Source organism: Micromys minutus, assembly GCF_963924665.1.
Source record: "Micromys minutus genome assembly, chromosome: 8".
Lineage (NCBI taxonomy): Eukaryota > Metazoa > Chordata > Mammalia > Rodentia > Muridae > Micromys > Micromys minutus.
In genome coordinates, this window is record NC_137977.1 from 52423656 (window position 1) to 52444621 (window position 20966).

Here is a 20966-nt window from a genome sequence, read left to right on the forward strand (position 1 = left end):
CAAAAGCATGCCCTCAGCTAGGAGGCATCATATTGGAGGGAGGTGATTCGCAAGATTCCAATTCCAGAAGTCTCTATCTATGAATAATACCAAGTGTGATTAGCACACTAGCTCCTGGGCTTGTTTTGTTCTCGTATATAGAGAAGAATAACACAGTGCTAACTTCATGTAGAACCGCCTGTCTCACAGCAGGATTTAATGAAAAGGACCCAAGCACTGGAATTACAAGTATGCATACCACAACAGATGAATAGCCTACTATTCATTCCCCAGCCCATATATCCTCAACGTACAGAGTATCTGCCCAAATTATAAATGGTGTTACTCAGACAAACCCTAAGTAGTTCTGAAGAAATTTGATTTTTATGTAGGAATGTTTTATCTACACAGATGTCTGTGCACTGTGTGCAAGCCTTGTGCTTACAGACTCAAGTAGGCATTGGGTCTTCCAGGACGAGAATGACAGATGGTTGTGAGCCACCATGTGGTTGCTAGGAATTGAATCAAGGTCCTTTGGAAGAGCAGCCAGTGCTCTTACTCACTGAGCCACCTCTCTAACCTGGAAAACTTTCTTTTTCTTTTCTTTTCTCTTGGTTTTTCAAGATAGGGTTTGTCTGTGTAGCCCTGGCTGTCCTGGAATCCTCTATAGACCAGGCTGGCCTTGAACTCAGACTCACTTGCCTCTACCTCCTGAGAGCCAGGATTAAAGATGTGCCACCACTGCCAGCACTGAAAAATTTCTTAAATTCTGAAAAACTATCCACTAGAAAGGTAAACAACAGCTAAAGGTAGGATGCTGCTCCTTCACACGGGGCCATTCGTGCAAAACTTATGCAAGGATAGCACACTGGACTGTAACACTCTAAATCCTGCTTAACCAAGAGAAACATAATCATGGAGTAAAGAAGGTAGTCATGTGCAAAGACTAAATTACTAATGATTTATTTTTTAATATAGCTAAAAAGGGCAAGGCCTGCTTTAGACTTTAACAGAGATAGATGGCTCAGCAACTAAGAGCACTGGTCACTCTTCCAATGTCCTGAGATCAACTGAGAGCAACCACATGGTGGTGGCTTAGAACCATTTACAATGGGACCAACGCCTTCTTCTGGTGTGCAGTGTACACACAAATTTCATTAACATAAAATATATGGACAAATAAACCTTAAAAATTGAAAATACTTCAAATGTATAACCCTGTCACTTAATGACAAGGGACAGAGAACCATTCACAGCATAGTAAATGGTATGCAAATCTGTCTTTTTATTGTTTGTTTTTCCAGCTTTTTGAAACAAGGTCTTTCTATGTACCCAGGGTTGGCCTCAAACTCATGGCAACATTTTTGCTTCCATCTCCCAAGTGCTAGGATTATAGGTATATGCATCCTATCCAGCACAAATCATGTACTTAAATGATTTCTTACCCATCACTTTCAGCAATGTAAACCACAGGTACCCGGTTCTCCCCTTCTATGCCCAATTCTTGCTGCAAAGTCTCCAGATTCCGCTCAAATGTGTCAACACTGCCAATATTAAACCAGACGTATTGCTATAAAAACAGAGAAACAAATATCCTAAGAATGAAGAACAAACAAAATTTTGATTTTTCTAAAGCATTTAACCTGCTAAGAATTTTTTGGAACCAAGAGACTTCAACAATAATAAAAGCCTGGCTATAAAGACGGTGAATTTTTAAAAATTTGTTAAGAACGTGGCAATCCTTAGCAAGTAAACATTTCTTTAGCAATCTTCCTCACTGGCTTAAAAATGGTAAATTCAGAGAACAACACTGGCTTTAGAGAGATGGTCAGTGGTTAAAAGCATTGACTGCTCTTCAGAAAACCCAGCTTTGATTCCCAGCACCCACACATATCGACTAACAACTCATAACTCCAGCTCCACAGGACCCAATGCCCTCTTGTGGCCTCTGCAGACACTACATGAACATACTGCACAGACATATATGCAGGCAAAACACCCATACACACACAATAAAAACAGAATATTTAAAAAAACCACAAAATTTTTAAAAAGAAAAGCATTCAAAAACCTACTTGAAAAGTAGATGAACAAGTGCTTTTTTCTTCTTGTCCATTTCCCAAAGTAAAAGCAAGTATGACACAACAGTAATAGCCTAGGTCAGCTGTGCACACACTGAAGCGCGCTCTAAGTCCCTGATGTGCACATTAACTCATTTAACCTTGAGACTGTTCTGAAGAAGTGGGATCAGGGGACAGTGATAATCAAAACCTGAAATACAAAGTACCAAAAATGCTATGCTGGGCATTATCCTTCTAATACCTAGGACTGGGGACTTCCTGAGAGTCCTGAGGACAAATACCTTGAAGAATCTGGAGGAGACAACTATTCTACAAGAAACACAAAAATAATGATCCCTCAGGATCCACAGGAAAATGGTTCCAAATCCTAAGAAAATCTCCAACAAAGATGTGAGATGCACAAGTCCCCTCTATGAAACAGGGCAGTGTCTGAATACTGCAGTTTTTGTTTTGGTTTGGTTTTGGTTTGTTTGCTGTTTCAAAAAGCTTCATTTTTACTTGGTTCAAGACTTGGGAGAGGCTCCGGAGCAGTTACAAAGCTGCCTAGTGGCTTAAGAGGTTCATTCAGGTGGAGGTCCTGAGACCAGCCACAGAGCAGAGGGAGCCTCCTAGTTGTGCTTGAAAGTGAAGTGCTCAAAGAGATACCTGCCCAGAGATCTCTGGGGTACATCAGTTTGGCTGGTTGCGGCCCTGCCAGCCTACGGAGGTTGGTCAGTAGCTGCCCATCTTTCTGATGAGCTCCACTTATCCAGAAAGTAGCTTTCCAAGAAGTCACAGAGATGAGGGTCTGTGCAGGAAGAACCCAGGGATGCAGAACCAAGAGGGCCTGGTTCAGGTCTTGTCCAGGGCCAAGGCAGCTTCCATGGCCTCCTGAGTTTTACCCCATTCATCCTGAGATGGCTTCTGCACATCCTGGAAGAATGCATGGTCCCTGTGATTGTTCTGAAACTTGAGGAGACACTCAGCGCCTTCACACTTCTCCTCAGCCAATTTGAAGAAGTGGCCTACATCCTCCAAAGTCACATCATCCCAATCAAAAAAGAAGCCCAGAGAGACATAGGTATAGGAGGCCCGCAGGTGCAAGTTGACCAGGCAGTTCACAGCAGCTTCCATTTCGGTGGAATAATTCTGACGCATCTGAGAGGTCATGGCTGATCCTGAATGTGGAACTAACCATGAAGACTGGTCCTAGGAGCCGAAGGCGTCAAGGAGACAGTCCCAGAGGCTGTGACCGGAGAGACTTGTAAAGCAGCTGGAAGCTAATCAGGTGGGAGTCCCCGGGTCTGTTCCGTTCAAACACTGTTGAAGCAAGACACAGATCCACAGGACCTCAAAGGCGCTGTCCTGAATACTGTATCTTATATACTTTAATTCTAGATGACATAAAGTGCTCAGTACAATGGAATGCTACGGAAAGTCTTCATGCTCTGCTAGTTAAGGACAGTGATGGGGAGAAGCCTGTTGCACATTCAATGCAGCCAAGACTGATTCTGAACTTCTAGTTCAAGCATTAGGATTATAGTGTGCACAACAGACAGACTATGATCTTAAGATTCAGGGTTAGGGACAGTACTTGCTATGAGATAAAGCATCTATGAGGCTCTTAAGTTCAATCCCCAATACCACAAAACAAACAAACAAACAAAGCCAAATAAATAAAAATAACAGTGTTAATTAATTCTAGATGTAAATGTTTGTGTAAGTCAGTAGAAACAAGGCCTCTCCATTATCAAAGCTGTCCTTTGGAGATAGTACCACAGGACTGTACTAACAGGGTGGAAACAGACTGTTAGGGGAGGGTAATCTCCAAAAGCAGGTGCCTGGTGCAGCTAGAAAATGGTTAAAGAACAACCTGGTGGAAAGTCTGGCCTGGCAGGCCAGTAGGGGTGGCAGGACACCCAAGAACTGGGAGTAGGGTCGGACCTGGGAAGAGCTGACATTACCTGAGCCTCCCTCCCCTGTTCACCACCTCCCCTGCACATCTGAAACTTGTCTCTACATGGAGCCCCAGCTAGGTGGGCCAGAAATACAGATTATGTGAGAAGAGCAAAGCCAGGTGCAGTGGTTTATGCCTGTGCTCTGTAGGAGCTGAAGCATGAAGACTGCTTCATGTGAGTCCAAGAGCAGCCCAGTTACAGACCTGTTTCAAAACTATGTACTCGAGCACGCGCTCACGCACACACACACACACTCCTGGGAAAACAAACAGGTGCCACAAAAAGGATGAAAGAAAATAAACAGAAAGGCTCCTAAGTTGACTTGAAAGATTCCACCTCAAAACATGGAATTCAAATATTAACAGTTTGCCCAATAGAACAAATGTTTTTCAGTGTTCAAGAATCATAAATTATTCTGAAATAATGAAAACTGAGCTTCTCTTCACTGTGTTCTAGGTATGAAACTGAAATAACTACCAAAATCAGCCTGAAACTGAAGCCTCTCCACATATCAGCACAAGCACACACCAGCTGGGTCTGAGCATCCACCTTGGCCCGCCAGACCCCACGGTCGCCAATGTACATAGCTAATGTAATGCAAGGATGTTTTCTTGTCTAATTAAACTGTCTACGACAGTTTAATTCACCACTAACTCATGTCAATTAATAAAATTATTTACCCCATCAACCGGAGTTTTTCCTGGTGTAAAGGTCACACGAACAAAACGCTTGTTGACAACTTCTAGTCTGTCCACCTAGAATGTTAAAAAGGCAAATATTTAAACATAAGTTTATAGAAAATACTTAAAATGTTATTTTATTCTCATTTTTAAAAAGACATATGACAGGCCAGGCATGGTGATCCCAGCACTTGGGAGGCAGAGCCAGCCCAGTTTCCACAGCAAGTCAGCCAGGACTGCTCTACTATCTATCAAAACGAGGTAGAGAGGCTGGGGAGTAGACGCAAGATGGCTCAGTGGTGAAGAGCACTTGCTGCTTTCGCACAGGACCTGTTTTCAGTTCTCAGCATCCACACAGGGGATCCCAACCACCTGGAACCCCAGCCTCAGAGGCTGAGACAGCTCTTCTGACTTCTGTGGAGAACCCTGAATGACATCTGCATTCACTCTGGCCTGCTCTCAGACTTTTGATATGGCTGTTTTCATTCACCTTTTTCTTCCCATCACCACATTTGCAGGCTGACTGCACTGGCATTTTGGTTCTGTAGAACCTTGGGTTTGATGAGCACACTCCAAGTTACTTCCATACTCATTAACAGTTGAGCTGTTTCAAACTGTACACAGTCCTATCCAATGCTGCAATAAACACCTGTGCAGATAACTTCTGGAACATCTCTTCAAAACTTCTTCCAGGATGCACAGTCCATAGACAGGTGCAGCTGCACTAAGCTAAGTTGTAGAGCACACAGTCCCTCAGTTCCCCTAGGTATTGTCAAACTGTTCTCCACAGTGGCTCTCCAACCTACACTCTCTTACCAAGGACTCTCACTGCTTTCCTCTCTAACGCTTGCTACTATAAGATTTTACTTTTTTCCCACTCCCTGAATATCAAATAGTACACACTTGTTTTCTTCAATCTCCTAATTATACCTGACTGTTAAACTATTACTAACAGCATTATTTTCACATGTGCTCATGTTACCCCCTTGTGCCAGCTTCTCTAAAACACCCTGGCTTTTGGTCTGCCATTATCATTTGGCAGATTTTTTTTACAACAGATTATGAGAAATAAACATGTCTTAAAGGGTAGCTGCTGTCCCTGTCCTTCAGATGTGTTATTTCAGAAGTATTATTAAAAGATGAAAGGAAAGAATATCACTAAGAATCAGATATGGGACGGGCAAGATAGTTCAGTGGTTAAAAACACTTGCTATGAAACCTGATGAATTTAGTCCAAGAAGTCCATAAAAGGTGGGAGGAGTTGACCTCTGACCTCCATATGTATGCTGCGGCATGCTAATGCTGAGTCACACCTCTCTTCCCACCTTACATTGTAAAAGGACAAAGAAATAATGACATTTCAAGGCAAGCACAAATGAAGGCAGTTCATGACCAACAACAAGGCACTGAAAAAGATGCTTATGGAAACAGTACATACAGAAGAGGAAGAAAGAAAACAGGAACACAGGAAGATTACACTTTGAAATGGGAATGGCTCATCAGGGGTGAAACAAGGAAAGCATCCACCATGTCCTCCACAGTGTCAGCAAGTCTGACACTGAAAAGGCCAAGAGCAAACACTCTGACCAGAAAACAAACCAAAAGAAACACCCAACAACAAAAAAAAAAACAAAAACAAAACAACAAAAAAAAAAAAACAGGAATTTAGTAACTATCACTCTACAATAACTTTACACATAAATGGTCTGAATTCATCAAAAAAGACACAGGCTGGGGGATGAAGAGCACTCACTGTTCTTGTACAGGACCCAGGTTGGATTCCCAGTACCTCATAAGCCTGTAACTCCAGTTTCAGGGAGTCCAATGATCTCTGAGCTATGCAAGCATCAGCCAGCACATGGTACACATACATCATATGGATACACACAAATATACATAAATAAGAAAAATGTATAAAAACAAGACAGACTAGCTGACTAGATTAAAAACTGAAACAACCGCACGACAGCTCCACGGTGTGGCTGGGGAGGTGCTACTGTAGGTAAGAAGTAAGTAGAGTGCAATCAGAAGCATCTGAGAGTCTAGAGCAAGGAGAGAAACACACTAGTTACAGCCAGCAGAGTGAACTGGACCATGAGAGGAGAAAGAGAGGAAGAAAAGTGTGAGGAGAGAAAGCCAAGAACAGAAGACCAGGAGGGCTGAGAACCAAGAGAAACGAGGGAGCCCATAGCCAATATGGCAGGGTTATATGAGAATGAGAAGCTAGAGGAAAGGAAGCCCAGGAGCTGGAGAGGTTCAGAGGAGAGGATGGGTGAGAAGAGCTAAGAGGAGGTGTAGCAGGTACTGAGGGACCTAGAGGAGGCCACCATTTGCTTTGATGTGCTAACAGACACACAGCCATCTATCTGTTCTGGGTTTCTTTCAGACTTGACAAAACACCAACAAATTGAGAGTAAAGGATGGAAGACATCATTCACGCTGATAGAAACTGAAGTAGCTATTCTAGAAAACACAGGAAATAACACACACACACACACACACACACACACACACACCCCAAAACCTGGAACAAATATACAAATTCAGAAACAGCAGGATACAAAGTCAACTCACAACAGCCAACAGAACTGCTGGCAGTGTGGTACCTCACAGGTTCAAAGGAAACTCCACAACCCCCGCTCCCCTCTACCAAAGAAGTCATTTCCTTATCACTGGCAGAGGGACAAATGGCTCACTTTGATAACCTACTAGCTATAAACCTCCTCACTCATGGACTTCCCATCCCCCACTCTTGTTCCCATATAACCCTCTACTTAGGCCATGCTCTCTCCCTTTCATCCCTTCGCCCACACTGTTTCCCTCTTTCACTCTGCCCATCTCTCACCTCTCATGGCCAATTCCAGTCTACAGGACATGTTCAGGCTACTACTCTCTCTCTCCCCGCTCCAGACTCTTTTAGATGCCTCTGGCTGTAGTCTCTCTGATAGCTACAATAAAACCTTCTCCTCAACCATCTTTTGGAGTGGTTGACACTTTTTGAATAGTGTCACTTCAAACAGTACACGCCTGTAATTACAGCACCTGGGAAGCAGAAGTGAGGCAGGAGAATTACTATAAGTTTGGGCCAGCCTAGACTACATCACAAGCTCCTGGTTAACCAAGGCTACACATAAGGAGACCCTGCTGCCCCTCATGTATAGTCTGAGGAGTGAGGTGGCTCAGTAAGCACAGACACTTTCTGCTAAGCAGACAACCTGAGTTTGATCCCTGAAACCTACAGAGTAGATGGCAAGAACTAATTCCCACAAGGTGTCCTCTGACCTGCACATATACACACATTAAATAACTATAAAAACAGCACTTGGGAGCCAGAGGCAGGTGGATCTCTGAGTTTACAGCCAGCCTGGTCTATAAAGTGAGTTCCAGTATAGCCAGGGCTTATATGGAGAAACCCTGTCATAAAACAAAACAAAACAAAACAAAAAAAAAAAAAAAAAAAAAAAAAAAACAAAAAAAAACAAAGAATAATAAAAAATCAGTAGTATTTCTATATACTAACAAAGGTTAATCTGTAAAGAAAATTAAGAAAACAGTTGCCCTTACAGAATAAAATGTGTAGGGACTAAATTAATTTAAGCAAAAGGTGAAAGAAATGCACAAAGAAAGCTATAAAATATTTATAAATGAGTTAAGAAAAATAAAAGAAAATCTGCACTTACAGATTGGAAGACTTTATACCGTTTCAAAAGTTATCTGCAGATTTAATGTCTAAGAAAGGTTTTTTGGCAGAAATGAAAAACCATTCTTACATTTATATGGAATCTCAAGGAACAGCCAAAACAATCCTGAAGAAGGCAACAAAACTGCAAGGCCCATAAAGCTACAGCACTCAAAACTGTGTTAAAGACAAAGTGGAAAGGGGGCTGGAGAGATGGCTCAGCAGTTGAGAGCACTGACTGCTCTTCTAGAGGTCCCGAGTTCAAATCCCAGCAACCACATGGTGGCTCACAACCATTTGTAATGGGGTTTGATGCCCTCTTCTGGTGTGTCTGACAGCTACAGTATACATTAAAAAAAAAGTAAGTCTTTAAAAAAAAAAGACAATGAAATAAAACAGATAACACAGAAACAAATTGCAATTCAAATAATTTTTTACATTGAATGTCAAGACCATTCAATGGGAAAAGGAATGTTTCCAACAAACATGGATACCTAGTTTAAGACCCATTCCAAGATTTGGAACACTGCTCAGGTGCCCAAGATTCTGAGACTAGGTAGGCCATGGGCCTAGGGAAAAGGAACATAACTGTAAAATGACTCCTAATGACATTCTGCTATGCCAGAGACCAGTGCTTTGCTCAGCCATTAGAGAAGCTTCCTCCTGCCGTAGAAGAACAAACACAGAGACTCTTGGTTGGACAATGGACAGAAAGTGAGAGACTTTGGGACACTCATTCCTAGATGGGATGTCTATCAAATCCCTGAGGAAAAGGAGCAGAAAAACTATTAAAGCAGAGGGGATGAATGGCATCCAGGAAACACTGCCTTCCAGACAAAGCTGACATACATATGAATCCACAGAACTTGTGGCAGCATGCGCAGGACCTGCACACGTCCAGGACAGACGGGTTCCAGGACTGAGAGGGGAAGTGCACGTGAGCTTGAATCCTAACCAAGAAGCTATCTCCAAATCACAACTGCTTCAGAAGGAAAAGTTAAGTTTTTCCAATGAAATCTCACTGGGTATTAACTACACTTCAGGGAGGCCTTATATGGGTACAGGGGTATATAAGCTACACTTATATCCTGGGCCCCCTGCACAGCAGCAGATGGCCAACACAAACCAAACTCAATGGTGTTTTTGCAGATATTTTTTTAAATCTTTTTGTTTTGATTGGGAATATTTTATCTTCTTGGTCTTTGTGTGGCTTTTGATTTTTATGAGATGTGTGTGTTTGTATTTCTTGTGCTTTTTAGTTGTGTTTTTTAATTATTCTGTATCTGTTTGTTTTTGCCCATTTTCTAAACAGAGTATGAGAATAAAGACATGAAGTTGAAAAGGTGAGGAGTTAGGATGGATCTGGGGGAAGGGAAACTGCAATCAAAATACATCCTTTGAAGGAATTATTTTCAATAATAAAAGATAAAACATTAGATATCCATGAGCAAAAGGATGGAGTTGAACCTTATATAAATATATAAATCTTTTACCTATGCATATGAAAAACTAACTCAAATCAAAGACTTAAGACCTTATGACTATCAGAAGAAAATAGAGCATAAAACTTTCATGACATGAAATTCATTAATGATTCTTAAAACATTAGCAACAAGAAACAAAAGATACATGAAATTTGAGAATGTGGAGCTGGGAACAGGAGATGGAGAGATGGCTCAGCAGTTAAGAGCTCTGACTGCTCTTCAGAGGTCCTGAGTTGAATTCCCAGAAATCACATGGTGGCTCACAACCATATGTAATGGGATCTGATATCCTCTTCTGGTGCATCTGAATACAGTGACAGTATACTTACATATATTAAATTTTAGAAAGGAAGGAAGGAAGGAAGGAAGGAAGAAGGAAGGAAGGAAGGAAGGAAGGAAGGAAGGAAGGAAGGAAGGAAGGAAGACAGACTGACCTTAGAGCTAGGAAGATGGCTCCATAAATGGAGGTGTTGGGAACTCAAGCCCTAGCACAATCCTCAGGACCCACTTAAAAGTAGGGCTAAGAGCCCACAAATCTGTGCTGCAACCTCCACACATATGCCATGACACATCCAAGGCCCCTCCATAATAACTGTAAATTCATAAAACATTTCAAGAAAAATAGCCAACATGCAGTTATTTTATGATGGCCACATGTGCTGACTGGGTAGGTGCTGAACACTCTGTATTCTAACTCAACTGCATTTCACCTTCTACACTGCGACACCCCCAGCCCCACAGTACTTACCACTCCTTTAGAAAGATAGTTATTGACAAAGTCCTTCCATGTGATTTCTCTCCCAGAGCTCTTGAACAGGAAGTAAATCATGACTCCACCCCAAAAAAGAGCAGTCCAGAGAAAGTACATCCTGAAATCCTTGTCATCCCATGGAAAATCACCCTAGACAGAAAGGGACACAGTTTCTGTGTGAAAATATGATCTGTGCTATGTGGGCTTTTGCTGGGGCCTCCAACCCAACCTCAAAAGTAAACAGTTTGAAACCAAACCTTCTGGAACCTGGACCACCAATGAGCATCTTCTTTCTTGCCTCGGCGCTTCCCTCCGCCGCCACCTGCACCTCCAGAAGACTGAGGACCCGACAGCTGTGATTCTGTAAACAGAGCAGCCTTTCCAGCATGAAGCCCCCCCCCCCAGCATGCAGCCCCTCCCACTGTCAGCAAGGCCCACCCAGCTCCACAGACTGAGGACCTAAAAGAAGCCACTGACTGGCCAACACACCAGTCACTGCAGGAAGCACTGTGAGGAAAGGCATTAATATGAGTGGCAGAGGACAAGAGGCTCCAACTCACCTGCCTGCAAGGACCTCAAAAATACGCAGTGACCCAATAACCCCAGAAGACTGCTACTGTTACACATTGTACAGAGGAACACCTGAGCTGGGTAATGTGCTGCCATGTGACAAGAGAAACAGAGTTGGCACAGTGCAGGCTGGGTGACAGTATCCTGACTACTCTGGTAAGGTCGCATCCAAAGGGCTGTAATGTAAGTCTCTTATCACTGGTGAGCCTGCCCACTATTGGACTATGCCTTTGGTAAATCCTACAAGCCCTGCCATGTAACCAACACTGCAACCCAGAGCCTTGGGCTGGGCTCATTTAAAAACAAGGGCTGGCCTGGGGATGCCACTCAATCAATGGTAGATCTGCTTAGCATAGGTGAGGACCTGGGCCCAATGACCAGGACCACCAATAACAAAAGGCCAAAGGTCGGACTTACATTTCCCCTTATGTTTCCCTAAAAGGGAAGCCAGCTAGACTCCAGTAGGTGTATACATTGTGCTAGACTATACAACACTTATGAAATGGGACCAGAAGACTTAGTGTTACAAGAACTAGAGCGATGGTTAGTGTACTAAGAGTACCTCCTGCTCTTCCAGAGGACCCAGGTTGACTCTGGTACCCATGTCACCCCACAGGCAGCCCACAACCACCTGTAACGCCAACACTGGGGGCTGACGGCCTCTTCTGAACTCTACAGGCACCTGCACTCACATGTGCACACACCTATACACAAACATACCTAACTTAGAATACGTAAATCTTTAGCCAGCAGTGATGGCAACATGCCTTTAATCCCAGTACTTGGTTGGCAAAGGTGGATGGATCTCTGTGAGTTTGAGGATTGTCTAGTCTACAGAGAAAGTTCCAGTATAGCCAGAGCTACACAGGGAAATCATATCTTGAAAAACAAAAATCAATAATAATAATTTTAATAATAATAATTTAAAAAATCTTTATTAGAAACAAACAAAACCCCAGCCCACACTATCCCACAATAAATTGCATGTGCTGGGTTTCTAAGAGTTTTCTCAATAGTTTAAATTATGTGTTGGGAATACCTACCAAACAGTGTTAGTGTGAGCAGTCAGCACCTCTCCAAAGTGAACTGTACTACTTCAATGTGTAAAGTGGCAGGAAAATAAAAAGACTTACGGAATAAAACAGGGCCCATTGAACTTTGGGTGTGTGTATACCTACAGTTACAAAGCCAATTTCTGATAGACATATCAATGGAAAATAACAAACTCAATCTTCTTTTAAAACTACCTTTCTTTTCTCCAACAGCTTCCTTAGGTTCACTGGCCTTCTTTCCATTTTTCCCATTAGGAAAGTATTTTTCAAATCCTGTTAGAAAGGACAAAAAGTATCTTCAAACTAAAATTCACCAGGTTTTATGCATATTATAAAGCTGCTGACACAGCACTAGAAATCATAACATTCCTCTTATAGAAACACATAAAAGTCTAAATGATACAGTTCACAATCTGGAGGTGTCAATCCCACCACCTGTAAGATGATCACTTGTGTTCACTTGTAAGTGACATAATTTCCCCTGCTACCACCAGATAGAAGCTGAGGTCAGGGTGTGGACAGAGCAGACAAGAGCTAGTCACCCTGAGATCGACCTATGCACCTACACAGGAAGCCCCCCCCCCCCCCACGGTATGCACCTTTAGCAAGAATGCACAGCACTAGAGTCGGACTGAAGCACTTACCTTTGGGAGGTCGAGAACAGAATCTTTGATAAGCAGCAATTACGTCCCTCAGAAGAGAACCTCTGCTGCTTGCTGTTTGGACCGTAGCATACTGATAAAGCTGTAACACAACATTGAATAAGAGCATGAGGCTATTTTACAAAACAGAGGGAAATAACTTCATTTCTGACACCCTGAAATGAGATGTGAACGTACCTTTGGAAAGAACTAACACTTGATGTCATAAAGCTCTATTCTAGCAACAGAAGCAGGAGATAGGCAGTAACTATCCAAAGGTGCTAGTACCATAAGCTGATCACCAAGATAGCAGAGGCAGTGGAGTGGATCAACCTGAGCTTAGAGTGCTACAGAGGGCAGAGAGAGAGATGTGATCCAAGCCCTTTGGAGGAGCCCAGAAGATCATGTGTGGATCCCAGACACTGGAACAAGAAGCTTAAGTTGCCTTGGAGACCCAAAGATTTATGTGGGATAACTGCCAAGGAAAGCTGCTAACAGGGAGTGGAACCAGCTCAAGAGGAAGTTTGTTGAAGTCAATAAAGATGAAAAAGGAGTCAGAGACCTGAAAACCACTCTGACATCAGACATGGAAATGCTTGGAGTGTATCCAGCTGGTTTCTTGTCTTGCCTTAGGGATTACAGTTAAATGATTGGATGAATCTCAGAAGAGACTTTGAACTTAATATTATTGAGCCTGCTACAGACTATGGGAACTTTGGAAGTTGGATTAAATGTATTTTTTTTTATTATGCTATGGCTAGGTATGGCCCCTATAGACTCATGAGTTTGAACAAGCCTATGAGAGCCAAGGAGTGGAATGTGATGCTTGTATATGCTTGGTCCAGGTAGTGGCAATATTTGGAGGTGTGGCCTTGTTGGAGAAAGTGTGTCACTGAAAGCATGGGCTTTGACACCCTCATCCCAGCTGCCTTCAGATGAAGATGTAGGGCTCTCACCACATTTATATTACTTATAGTGCATAATACAAGGGAACTGTTCTCTGAGTTGTTGTTGGACTGTATCTTCTGGAAACAATACTGTATTTTCCAGGAGGAAAGTTTCTCCATGTTCAATACTCTCAATTCAAAGTATTGATGTGGAGGGTCAGCTGTGGAGAAACGAAGACAGCACAGAAACAAGGGGACACTTCATGTCACAACACGTGACAAGACTGCAGCTTGGCATGGAACCAGACACACAAGTTACACTCCACAAATATCTGTCACCTCCAAATGCCCTATGGGGGTCTGGAGAGTTTAATGCCCCCTGGAGGCTGAGGATGTAGCAGTTGGAATGGTTGTCTAGAATGCACAAGCCCTGTGTTTGATGCTACAATACCACTAATAAACCAGGCACGGGTTACCACACCTGTAATCCCAACACTTAGGAAATGGGAGGCAGGAGGATAAAATGTTCAAGGCTATCCTGGGCTACATAATTCTGTACAGCAAAGAAATGTTAAGGTGTCCCTATGCACAGGCATACCAATTAGCTGTAGCTGTCCAGTCGAGGACTTACATCGCAGCGTTCACTGATGACTAACAGGGAAAACAGTCCTACTAAAGCCTTTTATGAGATTCCATCTCACAAGGTAGATCCCCAAGTCCAATGTCCATTGATTATAAAAGGGAAAGGATCAAATGAGCAAGCTAAGATGGGAAAATGGTCAAATACTGAACAGATGATCTACAGCAGGGCAGTACAGAGGAGAAAAGACGAGGACTCAGACACAGGGACAACTAAACTTCAAAGTAAATGTCACAAACATGGGTACCCTCAGCCTTACCCACGTTTCAACTCTCATATCCACCAACCACTGGTGAAAAACACTCAGAAAGCAAAACAACAACAAAATTTACATGAGTTGGTGTGGTGGTGCATAATCGTAACCTACACACTTGAAAGATAGATGACAATGTGTGAGGTCAGTTTAGGGTTTTGTTGTTGTTGCCTGTGTGGGGAGGAGGTGGTTGGGTTGGGTTTTGGTCACTATTCGTTGAGTGTTGGGATATAAAGCCTACTTACTAACCTTTTACATCACACTAGGTACAGAAATAATCTAGAGATGAACGTGTAATCGAAGAATCTGCAGGATTAGGAGAACCAGGTGAAAGATCCAGGAGGCTATCCTGGGCTACACTGTAAGACCTCATCTCAAAAATCCCCAAACAAAACATAAGTACACCAAAACACATAGGAGGGCGTGCATCGGAGGAGTTTGGTAAAGGTCCTCCAGAAACTGAAAGGCTGCTTGCTCTATTACCTCTAGCTTCTAAGTGAAGGGTTTGGACTTACTACCTCAAGGACGCTGGACAGTAAGTGGACCAATCACGTTCCTCAAGCGCCATGCTATGTACCTCCGCGTAAAACCTGTGCTGGGCTAGCAGACAGCAAGAAGCTGTGTCATGGTCCTGCCAACACATCACTTCAATAAAATGTACCAGGTAGTGTGTGGCCCTACACCAGCAGCGAAGCCTCCGGATAGGCACTGTTATGCAACTAAATGCATAGGCCCTACCCTGAACAGTATATATTTCGACACCAGTGATGATTTGTATTCAGGATACCAGCAACGGCCCTCCAAATTCAACAGATGGGAAAGGGAGGTTCCACTGCCCCTCTCTCTCGCCTCCAGCTCGCCGGTGCAGTCCACTAGTCTGTCCTTTTCCAGTGGCACGAAAGCCAACGAGACCATAGCGGCTACTAGCAAAGCAGAGGCGTGACCTTCCCGGGCTCCGGGCGCCACTCACCACAGCGCGGCCCGCAGGGCCCCGGGGTCAGGAGAAACACCGCCCACGGGGACCAGCAGGCTCGGGCCGTCACGCGTCCGGGACCGGTGACCTTGACATCTGCGTCCGAGCCGGAAGCCGGCTGGAGAAAGCAGCAGCGACGCGGGACTCACCGTACGGAGGCAGGGCCGCCGGCCGGGACCCAGGCAGCCGCTGGGCACGAGCAGCGGAGGAAGGCCGCGACGGCAGCTGCCCCGACCCCACAGCAGCAGGCAGCGGTGAGCCATGGTGGGCCCGGCCCGCTCCCGGGCGCGCGCAGGCACGGAGCCAAGGCGGGCGGTCGGCGACCCGCAGCTTCCGCAGCTTATCGGTTCTCCGGGAACTGCGCGCCACCGGCACCGGAGACCCGCCGCAGAACGCGAACCCACGCTCCACGCGCGCTCATCAGGCCCCGCCCCGGCGTGCGGACGTCGACGTGCCCTCTAGGCGGCCGACCACGCCCTCGGGTCGGGAGGAGGTAGGGATGCGGAGCCCGGCTGGAGGCGGGAGCGAAGAAAGAGTGGGGCGGGGGTCAAGGGCGTGGCCTACTAAAGATCTGGAGGGGCGAGAGGTTGGGTGGGGCCAAAGGAGGCGGGGTCAAAGGAATGTAGCTGAGGGCGGGGCTGGGACGGGGTTGGAAGACCGTGGAGGGGCGGGGCTTGAGGTGGTAGCAAATGAAGGCTTTGGAGGCGAGGTCAAGGAAGGGTAAAGCTGGGGCGGGCGGGCAGGAGGCGGGGCGAAAGAGGATTGCGACAGGTGGATCGGGTCTGAGGGAGGGACGGAAGAGGGAAAGCAGGAAAGGCCAAATAAGGAGAGCAAGATTCGAGAGCGGATTTTTTTTTTTTTTTTTTTTTAAGATTTACGGGCTGGAGAGATGGTTCAGGGGTAAGGGCACTGACTTCTCTTCCAAAGTTCCCTGAGTTCAATTCCCAGCAACCACGTGGTGGCTCACAACCATCTGTAATGTGATCTGATGCCCTCTTCTGGTGTGTCTGAAGACAGCGACAGTGTGCTCACATACATGAAATAAATAAATAAATCTCTAAAAAAAAAAAAAAAAGATTTATTTACGTATTATGTATAAGTACACTGTCGCTGTGAACTGAGGTATGTTAAAGATTCTGCAATGCTGATTGACTGGTCATAACTACCTGATCATGAAGAGTTGGGAAATTGCAAAACCAGAGCCAAATTGTTTTGGGCTATGTTTAGTCCCTTTAATAACCCTAAGCGTTATTCATCTCTGTCTAACCCAGCATCACCATGACTAAACTAAACCTACTTGATATTTATAGAAAATTTCCACACGACTTACATGTGTGAATGCCTAAATTCAATTCCCAGCACCACAAACAAGGAAAGAAAAAAAGAAGTTTTCTGTGCACAGTATTTTCACACTTATTTACCCAGATAACCATGGGTCATAAGTAATGAGACCCTACAAAGTACACTTGGTAGCCACAATAGAACAAAACTAGAAATCAGGATCAGAGAAAGTATTTAAAGAAAGAATCCAGGACTAGGCGTCTTTTGTAGTAAATTCTACCAAGCAATTAAAAAGAGCATTAACTTTAAGCCAGGAGGGGTGGCACATGCTTTAAGTCCCAGTACTGGAGCTGAAGAAGCTAGTGAGTTCCTGTGTGTTCAAGGCCAGTCTGATCTACAGAGTGAGTTCCAGGACAGCCAGGGTAACACAGAGAAATCCTGGGTGGGGGAGGGTAGGGGGATAGGCATTAACTTTAATCTTTGACAAAGCATTTCAAGAAGAGAAGAGAAGAAGATTCTCTAACTCTATGAGAACAGTACTATGCTGGCACCAAAACCAGATTGAAGCCCAAAATAAAAAGAATAATCTTATCTATCATATCTCAGATAGATATGCATGAGAAACCTGAACAAAATTCCAGAAAACTAAAAAAAAAAAAAAAAAAAAAAAAAATTAGATGTGCTCTTACATATTTAAAATACACATCATGACCAAGTGAAATTTACTTAGAAATGGAAAGTTGATGGGGAAAAAAGTCAGATCAAGGAAACGATGAAAAAAAAATCATACAATCATCTCAGTTGGCAAAGACAAAGTATTGGTGGACATGCATCTGGCACCTCTGCGTGATAAAAATACTCATAACACTAGGACTAAAAGGGACATCGCTTCATTCGATTAAGAAATAATTGTGGAAAACCCCAGTTAGCATCAGATTCAGAGGTGAAAGACTGAAAATTCAATGAGATGTGACTTCATATTTACCACGAAAGGGACGGTCAGCTCTCTCAAAGGCAGTGAGTATTGGCAAGAGGTGGAGAAACTGAAACCTCCAGGCAGGAGTGTAAGCAGTGTAACCACTATGGAAAGATGTGAGCTGTTCTTCCAAAAGCTTCAAGTGTCACCACATGACAATATAGTACCTGCCATGCCCGCCCTACGCATATGCCTTGTTTAGTATGGGTTTTATGGCTATGAAGAAACACCATGACTGCTGTAATTCTTTGTTATTGGTGGTGGTGATGATGTTGGGTGCCTCTGGGTAGTCTTGGCTGTCCTGAAACTCACTCTGTAGACCAAGCTGGTCTCAAACTCAAGAGCCGCCTGCCTCTGATGTCCAAGTACTGCGATTAAAGGTGTGTGTCACCACTGCTGAGTCAACTGCAACTCTTAAAAAGGCAAACATTTCACTGGGGCTTGTCTCAGAGGTTCAGTCCATTATCATCATGGTGGAAGCATGGCAGCATACAGGCAGACATGGTGCTGGAGAAGGAGCTGAGGATCTATGTCTTGATCCACAGACAGGAGACTGTGAGCCACGCTGGGAGTCGCTTAAGCACATGAGAACTCCACATTGACATATCCTCCAACAAGGCCTCACCTCCTAAGGCTGCCATTCCCTATGGCCGAGAACTCAGGCACAGTAGAAAGGCTTAGAACCTTCTGACGCCATTTTCAGGGAAGCAGCGCCGTCTTCTGGCCTCATTGGACATTGCAGGCACATGGTGTACAGATATTCACAGGGGCAAACCACTTGACAAAGGCAGGTAGATCTCTATGAATTCAAGGCTAACCTGGTCTACATAGTGAGTTCTAGGGCAGCCAAACCTACATAGTGAGACTCTCAAAAACAAAAACAAAACAAAATCTCTACTCATATACATAAAACAAGAGTAAATAAATTTTGAAAGAAAAAAAGTAAGTTGGGCTGGAGAGATGGCTCAGTGGTTAAGAGCACTGACTGCCCTTCCAGAGGTCCTGAGTTCAATTCCCAGCAACCACATGGTGGCTCACAACCATCTGTAATGAGATCTGATGCCCTCTTCTGGTGTGTCTGAAGACAGCTACAGTATACTTATATATAATAAAGAAATAAATTTTAAAAAAAAGAAAGAAAATTAAGTCGAAAAGTGGGAAAAGGCAGACAAAAAGGCCCTATATTGAGTGACCTCACCTAGATGGAATCTCTAGAACAGGCCACTTCTTAGAAACACAATGTATTAGACATATTTATCTAATCAGAAGGGAGGTTGAGAGGGGCTGCGCAGTCACCACCATTTCTGTTTGGAGCAAGAAAAAGTTCTACAAGTAGGTGGTGACCATAATTTTGACATTATTTAATTTCACATTGCGTTAAGTGGTTAAGATGGCAAATTTCATGTTGTTAGTACTTACCACAATGAAATGGGGGTTTCAGTTAAAAGGAATAAAAAGAGGGTGCTGAAGGGGTGGTTCAGTGGTTAAGAACACTGACTATTCTATTGGGGGAAGGCTTTATAGTAAGCAGCAAGCAGGAGGTATGTGTGCAAGCGTCTCATTGGAAAGCTACCGTGGCCTTTAACACAACTGGCTAGTGCTGGGAGTCACATCGTAAGCTTCTGCTCTCCTCTGCATTGGTGGTTGTTAGGCAGGGGCTGGGCTTGTAGCCTGGGGATGCAGGCTTCACCTGGGGATGCTGGTCTTGTTGAGGATTAGCCTAGAGACTGAAGCTAGACTCAGGTTTTGTTGGGGAGGCAACTTGGAAACTAATGATAGGTTTCAGACTGTTAATTCACCTGAGTTCAAATTTAGGACAGGTTCTCCAAAATGGAGTCAGAAATGAAAAGATTTGGCTTCTCAGGTGGAGAAAACAATCAACTCTGAAAGTTGTCCTAGGACACACACAGAGACACAGATACAGACACACACACACACTCCACATCGGAAGAGGGCACTTCCCACCCCCCTGCCCCCCCGAATTGGCAAAGGCCCAAAGGGTAGAAACACCAACAGTGTAAACAGGCACATGGGTGCTGCTCAGGCCGCTGTCCACCAGGGTCAGGCAGTTCAAAGGTGTAACTAGAGCTGGGCACGGGAGTGCACTTTTATGGTTCGAGAAATGGGGAGATTGAGACAGGAGGCGGGCAAGTTCAAGGACAGCCTGAGCTTCATAGTAAGCCTTTATCTTAAACTCTCTATAGGCAGAGCTGGGCACATAGCAGCTCATGTCTATAACCACAGCATTTGGGAAGCAGAGGGCCGCTGCAAGTGTGAAACTAGCCTGGCCTACAGAATAAAGTCAGGGCCAGCCTGAGCTACGTCACAAAAAAGCAAGAAAGAAAGCTCTTAATTTCTCATCTTTCTTCCTTAAACAGACATCTATGTGTTTGCAGGCAAATACACTTTATCTCCCATGAAGTTCTACTTTACACACATGGATTTTTGCTTTACACGCGCTTTTGTATGTTAACAACATTGAGTACTCTCTTTGCTTTTTGTGTCCCCTAGAAGTGAGGATTGAACCAGTGCTCACACAAGCAGACAGATGTGAAGCCACAGCCCAGCCCCCACTCAGACTTTAGTCAACTCCATTATATTCTGCAATGGTTTGTAAGTTTCCCAGCCAACACTGGACGACTCTCTTTATCGCTCTCCACCTTGCTCTCTGAGACTGGTGGCTTGCTGAACTTGGAGCTCACTTGAGTTGCTCTGACTGGGGTCTTCAGTCTCTTTCGTCACTCCCCAGCCCTGGGTTACAGGCATTTGCCAACACACCCTGCTTCTTACTTAGGTGCTGAGGATTTGAACTCAGGTCTGCGTGCTTGTGGAACAAGCAATTTACCCACTAGGAACATGCAAACAACTTCCTGTGTATTTCCAGTTCAGATGATAAAATAAACACATTATGCAAGCTAGTGAGCATCTACAGCATGTTTCTTTTGAGACGGGTTCACTGTACAGGCCAGACTGCCTTAAAACTCACTGTACAGACCAGGCTGGCCTCTGTCTCCTGAGTGGTGGGCTTACAGGGTGATGCTACAATATACGAAGTATAGACCTGCTTGCTGGAGTGAGCACAGACCCTCATACCCTAGTTAG

General features: G+C 44.2%; 1 protein-coding gene across 1 annotated transcript in view; it reads right to left on the reverse strand.

The window, feature by feature from the left end:
- Positions 1-16029, reverse strand: part of AFG3L2 (AFG3 like matrix AAA peptidase subunit 2) — a 40828-nt gene extending 24799 nt beyond the window's left edge. Inside the window, exons 1-7 of the mRNA XM_080919987.1 lie at positions 15757-16029; positions 12858-12957; positions 12409-12486; positions 10849-10952; positions 10589-10741; positions 4678-4752; positions 1425-1549 (exon numbers count right to left, since the gene is read on the reverse strand). Coding sequence (XP_080776113.1) covers positions 1425-1549; positions 4678-4752; positions 10589-10741; positions 10849-10952; positions 12409-12486; positions 12858-12957; positions 15757-15870 — 749 coding nt within the window. The 5' untranslated portion in view covers positions 15871-16029. The remainder of the gene's footprint in view (positions 1-1424; positions 1550-4677; positions 4753-10588; positions 10742-10848; positions 10953-12408; positions 12487-12857; positions 12958-15756) is intronic.
- Between the last annotated feature and the right edge of the window lie 4937 nt (positions 16030-20966).